Source organism: Theropithecus gelada, chromosome 19 (assembly GCF_003255815.1).
Source record: "Theropithecus gelada isolate Dixy chromosome 19, Tgel_1.0, whole genome shotgun sequence".
NCBI classification, from domain to species: Eukaryota; Metazoa; Chordata; class Mammalia; order Primates; family Cercopithecidae; genus Theropithecus; species Theropithecus gelada.
This window is the reverse complement of record NC_037687.1, coordinates 35462821-35474216: the sequence shown is the minus strand read 5'-3', so window position 1 is coordinate 35474216 and position 11396 is coordinate 35462821. Positions and strand designations below refer to the sequence as shown.

Genomic DNA, 11396 nt, shown 5'->3' with positions numbered 1-11396 from the left:
GGTGGCGGGCGCCTGTAGTCCCAGCTACTCGGGAGGCTGAGGCAGGAGAATGGCGTGAACCCGGGAGGCGGAGCTTGCAGTGAGCTGAGATGCGGCCACTGCACTCCAGCCTGGGCGACAAAGGAAAAATCCCCCTCCTCAAAAAAAAAAAAAAAAAAAAGAAAATGCCTTCTTAGGCCAGGTGCAGTGGCACTTTGGGAGGCTGAGGCAGGAGGATCACTTGAGGCCAGGCACTCGAGACCAGCCTGACCAACATTGTGAAACCCAGTCTCTATTAAAAATACAAAAATTAGCCAGATGTGGTTTTGCATGCCTGTAATCCCTGCTACTCGGGTTGGCTAAGGCACGAGAATCCCTTGAACCTGGAAGGCAGAGGTTGCAGTGTGCCGAGCACTGCACTCCAGCCTAGGCAATAGAATGAGACTGTTTCAAAAAAAGAAAGAAAGAAAATGCCTTCTGGAGGAAGCGGCTCACCTTTGCAGTTTCCCATGGCTGTCAAAGTGTTGTGTGCCTGAACAATGTTGGCTTCCATAGACGGAGATCATGGGCAGTGGGTGTTGTGTAGACAGATAGCACTACCCTCCATGGCAGTTGTAGCCCAACAATGGGATTTGTACCTGTCTTTATCTCCGTGGCTGCTATAATAAAATGTCATGGATTGAGTGGTTTAAGCAGCCAGAGTTTATTTTCTTATGCTTCTGGAGGCTGGGAAGTCCAAGATCAAGGTGTCGGCAAGTTTGATTCCTAATGAGACTTCTCTTCCTGACTTGCAGATGGCTGCCTTGATGTGTTCTTACATGGTGGAGGGACACAGGATAGATCTCTCTCCCTCTCCTCCTGTTTTTATAAGGCCATAATCCTGTCAGATTAAGGCTCCACCCTTATAGCCTCATTTAATCTTAATTACCTTCTAAAGATCCTGTCTCCATATTCAGTCACGTTGGGTGTTAGGGCTTCAACGTACGACTTTTATGGGGAACACAGTTCACTCACTTGATTTTCAGGTCTCACATCAGCATTTTGCTTACTTTGGTAGCAGCTTCATTCATGTCTGGCCCCTGTCATGAAGTCCTAGGCAGGATGGAGAGACTTTCATTTTCTCATTAGATTACCTCTATTCTATTTCTTTTGCTATCAACAGGGCATCGGGTTCCCAAACCAGAGTTGGTCCACCTGCTAGAGCATGGGCAGGAGCTGTGGACAGTGAATAGAGGCCTCTCAGACCCCACCTGTGCAGGTAAGCAGCCACCAGCTGGTCAGGTGGAGTCATGGCAGTCTTCAGAATGTGAGGGCACCACCACCTCTGAATTTCTGTGTGAAACTGCTCCTTGTGGCCTCCTGGGGGCCTGGATGTTTCTGACTCACTTTGGGGTATAGTGTCCATCATCAGGTGAGCACTGAGCCACACAATAATTCAGAGACACAGTTACCTTCTGCTGTGAACAGGAATCTTTATGGTTGCTCTGGCTCAGTCCAGCTGGTAGAAGGTGAACAAGAAGGGGAGAAGTCATACCCCGTTGTACACATACTTTGCAACCACATAATCTTGACAAGAACTAGGCGTTTGGCCACCTGGATGCTCAGGACTGACAAATGTGACTTGGCTGTGTGCCCATGGAAAAGAATTAATGGGTTTGGTTTACATCACCTCAGGCTCCTCTACTCAAAAAAAATCAGAGTGATATAATTTCTGTGTCACTGAGTTGTTAGAGGATGTAGAGATAACGCATGACACTGCTTAGTTCTTGGTCCAAAGGATCAACAGATGTCAGCTAGTTGGTATTATGCATGAACAGTTTTAATCATCATAAATGTAGTGTCACACATTTCTTTCTGGACTCAGAAAAAGGGGATTTTCCTCCCCTTGATATTACTGTCGGCATTATGCCCTGAATCCCACTCTTTTCCACCTTCTCCATCCACTCATGCATCCTCCAGTTAGACCATCAGAGACTCAGAAGCAGCCCTTTGCCCCATGTCTTCCTGCCCCTCTTGTCTTGAAAAACACCAATGTGACATTTGGACTTCCCTGCCCTACATATGTGCTGATGAGTGTAGCTGGAGTCATCTGCCTTGTGGATTTGTATCACCACTGAGTCATGGGCTCTCCCCCTGGGCTTCTTGGCCAGCCCCATCTGCAACCCTGTGTTCCAAATACCCCCCTTCCCATTCCCTCAATCCCACATCTCCACTTCAGTGTCTCAGAGGCACCTTTAGCTCCTGATGCCTAAAAAGACACTCAGTTCAGAGAATGTCTTACTATCCAAGCAGGTTAGAAGGCTGGAAACATGCCACATAGCTCCTGGACTCCACCTAACTTCATCAAACCCAGCATCCATTCATCCCTAGTCCTGCTCATTTTAAATGATCCATATCTCCTGAGTCCATCACCTCCACTGCTTTTCTTGGCTCCTTCACCAGCACCCTAGTCCAGGCTCTCGTCATCTTTTGCCTGAGCCTTACCAGAGGCTCCAAACACGTCTCCCCGCATCTGCCCCATTCCTCTGGGCAGCTCTTGTCCCTGCACCAGCTCCTGCAGCCACTCAGATGTGTTTCAGATTTTCAGCACTTCCCCAGCAGCTGATGTTTCAGTATATAATTAATTTCATGTTAAAAATAGGATGTGTGTTTAATGTTCTTAAAGATTCATCTGCGCAGTCTCATACCTGGCTTCTCTTGTCCTCTGTGGAGGAGATCTTACCTCTAGTCATGGTCAGTGTCTTTGCCAGTGGCTGCATCACATCTGTTGTGTTCTCAGGGAACTTGCTTTTTAAAAAAATCTCTGCTTTGTCTGTGCCTTCAACTTCTCTATATTCAACATAGAAAGTGTGCTCAATACAAAACCAGAAAGTGAATATAAGTTTAAACAAAAAAAAACAAAGTGTAGTCAAATTGCTTACACTTGGGGGAAACAGACAAAATGCTTTTTCACTTACAGTACCCTGTAACTTGTGTTGGCCCCACTTGTAAAGCCGAGCTTCTTGGAGTTGTCTCATGTTTGGAAGAGATGTTTACACTTGACTTTAATATTTTTCTGTTTAAAATTTCTCAAACTAAAAAAAAAAAATCTTATGTACACAATAATAAGTACAAATTTGAAGGGCTCAGCTTAAATTTTTACATTTCTACAAATTGAATTCTTCATCTAGGTCAAAATTTACAATATTTCCAGCACCTTGGCAGTTTCTGTCACCCTGTCTTTGTCAGTAGCTCCTCCTGCAGTGGGAGCCACCGTTTAGACTCTCTCCCTAGGGATTAGTTTTTAATGTTGTGAATGGGCATAATTGGAGCCCCAAAGCATTTTCTCTTTTGCGTATTTCTTCTTTTCACCATCATTGTGTCCATGAGCTGGGTTTATCCTGTATGCTGTGTACGATAACATTGTGTGAAAACATCAGGATCTATTTCTTCACTCTCCTATTGGTTGGCATGGGTATTTTTTACATTATTTGGAGATTATGAAGAATGCTGCTATGAATACTATTTTCCATAATATTTAGTGGATATGAACACTCATTTCTGTTGCATATACACCCAGGAGACGACTGGTGGAGTCAAGAGACAGATCTGTGTTTAGATTTAAGTCAAACCCCCAAATATTTTTCCACAGTAGCCGCACCATTTCCCATCCCCACCAGCCAGATACGAGACTGCTGCTGCACTCGGGTCTTCTAAGCATGTGATGTTCGCTACTTTATGAAGCACAGCTGCTACGTTCTTCAGATCACAGCAGTGAAGCTGTTCTTGCTCATGTCACTTCCTTTACCCAAATTGCCCAGTGTAGCAATGAGAATAATAATAAGGGTAATGTCCCACAATTTTTTTTTTTTTTGAGACGGAGTCTCGCTCTGTCGCCCAGGCTAGAGTGCAGTGGTGCGATCTTGGCTCACTGCAAGCTCCACCTCCCAGGTTCACGCCATTCTCCTGCCTCAGCCTCCCAAGTAGCTGGGACTACAGGCACCCGCCACCATGCCTGGCTAATTTTTTGTATTTTTAGTAGAGATGGGGTTTCACCATGTTAGCCAGAATGGTCTCAATCTCCTGACCTCGTGCTGACCTCGTGATCTGCCTGCCTCGGCCTCCCAAAGTGCTGGAATTATAGACGTGAGCCATCGCGCCCGGCCAATGTCCCACAATTTAATGAACACTTGTGCTGCATCAAGAACTGTGCATTTTCTCATTTAACTTCATGACTCTTAGTTGAGGAATTTGAGACCTGGTGGAGAAAGTCATCCTCCAGTATCAACCCACTTGACAGACGCAGGATTTGAACTGAGTCATTCTGTCTCCGGTACCCTCTTGTCCGCCATGCACTGTGCCTCCTGACACAGCAGAAACTTGTCAGATCTTATCATTGCTAGGCCTTTTGTACCATTTGTTCCTGTGTGTCCTTCTATCCCTTTTGTGCTGGATCTTCATTCTCTTCCTCCAACTCTAATCACCCTTTTATATTGGTTTCACCAGGCATCTGGTGCCCAAAGGATGAATCAACCCATTTTTACTTCCTCATCTTCAACCCATTTCCCACTTCCTCTCTCTCGCAATGATTCTGGCTTCTCTTGTAGGACTCAGCTTATGGGACACCTCCTCTAGAAAGCCTTCCATGATCTCTTTTTCTTTCCAATCTTGTTAAGTGCCACTTCCTTAAACTCTCATAGCACCAAAAGGCTTCAGTTCTTTTTCTTTTTCGAGACAGAGTTTCACTCTTGTTGCCCAGACTGGAGTGCAGTGGTGCAATCTCAGCTCACTGCAACCTCCGCCTCCTGGGTTCAAGCGATTCTCCTGTCTCAGCCTCACAAGTAGCTGGGATTACAGTCACGCACCACCATGCCCAGCTAATTTTTAATTTATGTGGGTACATAGGTGTACACATATTTGGGGCACATATTTTTATTTAGGCATACAATGCATAATAATCACATCAAGGTAAAGGAAGTATCTGTCACCTCAAGCATTTATCCCTTCTCTGTGTTACAAACAATCCAGTTATACCCTTAGTTATTTTAAAGTATGCAATAAATTATTGTTGACTATAGCCACCCTGTTGTGCTAACAAATACCAGGTCTTACTCATTCTTTCCTAACTTTATTTTGGTACCCATTAACCATCCTCACTTCCTCCCTACTCCACCCTACTGCCCTTCCCAGTTTCTGGTAACCATCTTTCTACTCTCTCTCTCCATGATTTCAATTGTTTTGATTTTTAGTTCCGTCCATGTTGTCGCAAATGATAGGATCTCCTTTTTTATGGCCAAATAGTACCCCATTGTATATACACACCACATTTTCTTTGTCCATTCATTGTTGATGGACCCTTAAATTGTTTCCAAATCTTGGCTATTGTGCATAGTACTGTAGTAAGACATGGGAGTGCAGATATCTTTGATGGACAGATTTTTTTTTTTTTTTCCTTTTGGATATATACCTCCACTGGGATTGCTGGATCATATGGTGGCTCTATTTTTAGTTTTTTGAGGAATCTCCAAACTGTTCTCCATGGTAGTTGTAGTAATTTAAAATCCCACCAAAGTGTATGAGGGTTCCCTTTTTTCTGCATCCTTGCCACCATTTGTCATTGCCTGTCTTTTGGATAAAAGCCATTTTAACTGGGATGAGATGATATCTCATTGTAGTTTTGATTTGCATTTCTTTGATGGTCAGTTATGTTGAGCAGTTTTTCATATACCTGTTTGCCATTTGTATGTATTCTTTTGAGAAATGTGTATTCAGATCTTTTGCCCATTTTTAAATCGGATTCTTAGATTTTTTCCTATAGAGTTGTTTAAGCTCCTTATATATTCTGGTTATTGATCCCTTGTCAGATGGATGTAAGGGTTCAATTCTGGAAGCAAATGCCCCTCAGACAATGTCATCAAAACTCTATTATCTCTTCCTTACTCTGAACTGTAAAGAGGAATGTCTTTACTCCAGATCCTCTGTCCCCTGGTCCAGCCTGATCTCCAGATTTTCCCTTTAATGGTGTCAAGGATACAAGTACCATAAGAAGTATTTGGCAGCCTGGGTTAGAGATGTAAAAATGCAGCAGTTATCATAGGCACTGTTTTCATCTTCATTTTCCTACTGAAGTGGTTATTTTGTGTTTTTCTATATGTAATCACTAAAAGACTCCTCCTTTGTTTGTTGATGCCCTTCAGGTGACAGAACACAAGTTCACACCAGAAAGCCAACCACTTACCCGCCAGTCTTATCTGAGCGGGCCTTTGTCCGGGGAAGCCTGACTGTGGAATCTTCAACCTCAAGTGACTCGAGGTTGGGGAGATCTAGGGATAAGGAAGGGCTTTTGGAAATGACACCAGAGACAGACCTCCACAAGGAGACCCATCCTGGGAAAGCGAGCCTTGAAGGTGAAGGTTTGGGGACAGATGATGGTCTGCACTCCAGGGCATTACAAGAGTGGTTATCAGCAGATGTTCTCCATGAATGTGACTCACAGCAACCAGGGAGAGATGCCTTGATTCATGCAGGGACAAATGCCTACAAATGCAAGCAGTGTGGGAAAGGTTTTAACAGGAAGTGGTATCTTGTTCGACATCAGAGGGTTCACACTGGAATGAAACCCTATGAATGCAACGCGTGTGGGAAAGCCTTTAGCCAGAGCTCAACTCTCATTCGGCACTACCTCATCCACACTGGGGAGAAACCATACAAGTGCCTTGAGTGTGGAAAGGCCTTCAAACGCAGGTCGTACCTCATGCAGCACCATCCAATCCACACTGGAGAGAAACCCTATGAGTGCAGTCAATGTCGAAAGGCCTTCACCCATCGGTCTACTTTCATTCGCCATAACAGGACCCACACTGGAGAAAAACCCTTTGAGTGCAAAGAATGTAAGAAAGCCTTTAGCAATAGGGCCCACCTAATTCAACACTACATCATCCACACTGGAGAGAAACCCTATGATTGCATGGCATGTGGAAAGGCCTTCAGATGCAGCTCAGAACTCATACAGCACCAGCGGATTCACACTGGGGAGAAGCCCTATGAATGCACCCAGTGTGGGAAGGCCTTTCACCGGAGCACATACCTCATTCAGCACTCTGTCATCCACACTGGGGAGATGCCCTACAAGTGTATCGAGTGTGGGAAGGCCTTCAAACGCAGGTCACACCTTCTGCAGCACCAAAGAGTCCATACATGAGAGAACCCTATTGTTGCAATGAATATAGCAAAGCCTTCACCCACTGTTCTTATTTTATCATTCATAATGGGACCCACACTGGAGGAAGAAGCCCTTCGAGTGCAAAGAATGTCAGGAAACTTCATTTTTTTTCCTCAGCTCTTTCTTAACTAACACATGAGCAGTCACTTTGGAGAGAAACCCTGTGAATACAGTGAATGTAAGGATCCCTTCAGTCACCACTCAGTTCTCACTGCAGAAGGATTCATGCCAGAGGGAAATGTGGAAGGCACTCCATCAACATCAGAGGACTCAGGCTGGAGAAACATTCCAAATATAACTCTTAAGGACAGTCTTTGGCCAGAGGAAAAATCTTAGTATCCGAGCATCATAATGAAAAGTTACTACATAATTGTCATTGATGTGAGAAAACTTTCTGTGACCAGTTTCTCACTTACTTGTCCTATAAAGAGCCATGCTGGAATTTGACCCACCTCGGGATTTTCTCTATGAACTTATGAAAACCTTCAGTCACAGGTATCTTCTTGCTTTATGTCCTTACAGACTTCCCTGTAAGATCAGTTTTATTTTTTGGTAGGGGAATGTTTGAGAGGTAAAGGGGTTTTATTCCCCCCCCCCTTTTTTTTTTAACATACATTCACTGCCATCCTTTGTCAGAGTTGGACAGTGAGGGCAGCTCTTCGAACATTTCTTGGAAGCTGCCTTTGATCCAGACCTCTCTGGGAGGATATCCATGAGGAGAGTAATTCTTTGTGAGAAATATGCAGGCTTGTATCATGAGATTCTTGAATTTACAAGAAATTGGAATACTGAGAATGTCTTCATGTGACACTTCTATTTTATATCTAGGGTGAGAAGAACCCATGTACAGATGGCCACATTAAAATGTACACCACTTAAGACTGTTTAAGGCTTTGATTTTTTAAAATAAACATTTTTTTTTTTTTTTTTTTTGAGATGGAGTCTCGCTGTGTCGCCCAGGCTGGAGTGCAGTGGCGCGATCTCGGCTCACTGCAAGCTCCGCCTCCCAGGTTCAGGCCATTCTCCTGCCTCAGCCTCCGAGTAGCTGGGACTACAGGCGCCCGCCACCACGCCCGGCTAGTTTTTTGTATTTTTAGTAGAGACGGGGTTTCACCATGTTAGCCAGGATGGTCTCGATCTCCTGACCTCGTGATCCACCCGCCTCGGCCTCCCAAAGTGCTGGGATTACAGGCTTGAGCCACCGCGCCCGGCCAAAATAAACATTATTTTTTAAGAGATAGGGACTTGCTCTGTCACCCAGGCTAGAGTGCAGTGGCATGATCATAGCTCCCTGTAACCTCGAACTCCTGGGCTCAAATGGTCCTCTTGCCTCAAGTTTCTGAGTAGCTTGGGATACAGGCATGCACCACTATGCCTGGCTAATTTTTGTAATTTTAGTAGAGACAGGGTTTTACCATGTTGGCTGGGCTGGTCTGGAACTCCTGGCCTCAAGTGATCCACCTGCCTTGGCCTCCCAAAGTGCTGGGATTACAAGTGTGAGTCACTGCAACCGGCCTTAAATTATTTTGTATAGATGGGGTCTCGCTGTGTTCCCCAGATTTGTCTCAAACTGCTAGACTCAAGTGATCATCCTGCCTCAGCCTCCTAAAGTGTTGGGATTATCGGTGTGAGCCACCACACCTAGCCTAATATGGTTTCAGATGCTCAGCACTCTCACATTTTCCTGATTCCATTCTATTTGTTGTCTTTATTTTCTCTGGCAACATAGTGACCACTTTGTACTTGCTTGGCCCTCTCAGGTGAATCCTAATTCTTTCTGGCATTTCTCAGGTTCTTTAATCCTGTGCAGAGAGGTATTTTCAGGTCTCCCTTAGCATATTTCTAGGAATTGAATTACAGCTAAAACAGGCAAAATAAAACACACAACTAAGATGAATCCATGGTAAACCCAGTAAACCCAACAAAACAACATGGAATCTCATTGTCTGATCTTGTAAACATTTGTGTGAAGTTTTACTACAAAATAAAGTGCCTAGCATTTTAACAGGTGAATCAGGATATATGTGTGCAGGTTTACGTGAGTTTCATAGTTAACCACCAGGACCTTATTCCCTTGGTGCTAGCATTGAATATGGTAATTAGTTTTGTTTTGTTTTGAGATGGAGTCTCACTCTGTTGCCTAGGCTGGAGTGCAGTGGTGCGATCTTGGCTCATTGCAACCTCTGCCTCCCGGGTTCAAGCAATTCTCCTGCCTCAGCCTCCCGAGAAGCTGGGATTACAGGCATGTACCACCGTGCCCCAGCTAAGTTTTGTATTTTTAGTAGAGACAGGGTTTTGCCATATTGCCCAGGCTGGTCTCAAACTCCTGACCTCAGGTGATCCACCCACCTCAGCCTTCCAGAATCCTGGGATTACAGGTGTGAGCCACTGCACTTAGCCTGAATATGGTAATTTGAAATTCCTTTTGTGAGATTTTCTTTTAGTTTTCAAGCTACATGAGACAATGTTAGGTTAAAACATGTATTGTGTGAAAAACAGAAAATTATTTTCTCACTTTGAGCTTTCCTCACAAACTTTGAAAGCACTGCATATGTATTTCATGTTTTCATAGTGGGCATGTACCTTTTACTGTGGTCCTTTTGCACATACTATAAATACAATTCTTGGTGAGTTAGGAGTTCTCTGTTTTTGTTTTTTCAGGACACAGTGCACAGTTTCCTTTCCTCTGGGAAGGAGAGCTGACTCCTGAGGACCAGCACCCTCCTGCATCCTCTCTCTGGAAGGCCTGGAAGGCTGCATGTATTGTAGCTGTGACTGTACTTGTCCCTAAGGCCCTGGGTTCAAGAGAGTTGGAGAAATCCCTCTGGAAACATATTGGCTGTCATCAAAGGGTTCTTTCCAGGCCTGAGGACCTAGGCCCCAGTTTGTCCCAAAGCAGGAGTGATGTTTTCCATGGGATAAAGGACAGCCTGGGGTTCTTCTTAGCTTTCAACTCTTTCTGTACAGTCTTAAAGTGTTTGGTAAAAGGATCTACTATGAACTTGCTGCTGTGATAGGCAAGAATCTCATGAGACACCTGTCATTTAGCTCCATGGCCACTCACTGTTGTGTTCATATTTGGAAGAGTAGGATGCAGTGGATGGCTGGGCTATGGGTCCTACCCTGGAGCAGGGAAGGAACTTACTATCTAGTATAGGAAAAACATGTGAGAACAGGTGCAATATATTGACCTAAACTTGTTTAGCACCCATTTTTAAGTCAGTAAAAGTTATGAACTTCTGTATGTTTTCCACAAATACTCAGTTTATGATTGAGGTAAAAAAAAATTTTTTTTTTTTTTTTGAGACGGAGTTTCACTCTTGTTGCCCAGGCTGGAGTGCAGTGGTGCCATCTCAGCTCATGGCAACTTCTGCCTCCCGAGTTCAAGGGATTCTCCTGCCTCAGCCTCCTGAGTAGCTGTGATTATAGGCGCCCACCACCACGCCCGGCTAAGTTTTTTGTATTTTTAGTAGAGACGGGGTTTCACCATGTTGGCCAGACTGGTCTTGAATTCCTGACCTCAGGTAGTCCACCCGCCTCAGTCTCCCAAAGTGCTGGGATTACAGGCGTGAGCCACTGTGCCCGGCGGAGGTAAAGGTAAAACATGTTTTCTTGTTCATGTTTGTTATTGTAACTTTGTTACATTTAATGAACAAATTAGATAAAAAGCACTATGCTCTTATGGTGCTTAATCTGTGAGAAATGATTGTGGGGGTGGGACTAGTTATGACCATTCACAGTTGGTGCACTTCAATTAGTCTCACAGAGGAGATGTGGACGGTGAATTCACTTGGCAAGTCAGTCATGCAAAGACGAATTAGAAATCTTAATGTTTGTAAGCAGACAAAAAATGTGTCTGGAAGGATTCTCACCCAGTTAAATGGTATTTGCTCCTTGGGTGTAGAGGGAGGGAAGGGATGGGGCAGAGGGGAGTGTCAGAGTGAATATTCACTTTAACTTCATGCACACGTGGAAATGTTTGAAATGTTCACAGTAAGTGTTATAATTTCAGAAAAACCACTTAAGGTTGAAAAGAGAAATTTAAGAAATCGCTGATGGAATAAAAACATAACAGAACTAGAACATTGAAGGAAATGAAAGCAGGAAGGAAAGCACCAGAAGTGATTTGGAAGAGAAAGTCTAAAATGAATGTGAACAACAGAGTGATCAGAAGAGTATAGAGAATTAATAGTTTCTTTAAACAAGCCATCTCACA

The 11396-nt window shown here is 44.1% G+C and overlaps 1 protein-coding gene across 2 annotated transcripts; it reads left to right on the top strand.

Moving 5' to 3' along the window:
* The first annotated feature begins 669 nt into the window (after positions 1-669).
* LOC112612233 (zinc finger protein 550) lies at positions 670-10396 on the top strand. 2 transcript variants are annotated; one of them, XM_025366497.1, is made up of 3 exons: positions 670-1237; positions 6156-7675; positions 9842-10396. In XM_025366497.1, exon 2 carries the CDS (start codon positions 6308-6310, stop codon positions 7157-7159), a length of 852 nt encoding a protein of 283 aa, XP_025222282.1. In that variant the 5' UTR covers positions 670-1237; positions 6156-6307; the 3' UTR covers positions 7160-7675; positions 9842-10396. The 2 variants fall into 2 exon arrangements, with proteins under 2 accessions (XP_025222282.1, XP_025222283.1); XM_025366498.1 differs by lacking the exon at positions 670-1237 and having other exon boundaries at positions 5911-7675.
* The last annotated feature ends 1000 nt before the right edge of the window (positions 10397-11396 follow it).

Bases quoted from the DNA above. Each gene is read 5' to 3' on its own strand.
- LOC112612233 (XM_025366497.1), top strand. From the start codon at position 6,308: ATGACACCAGAGACAGACCTCCACAAGGAGACCCATCCTGGGAAAGCG.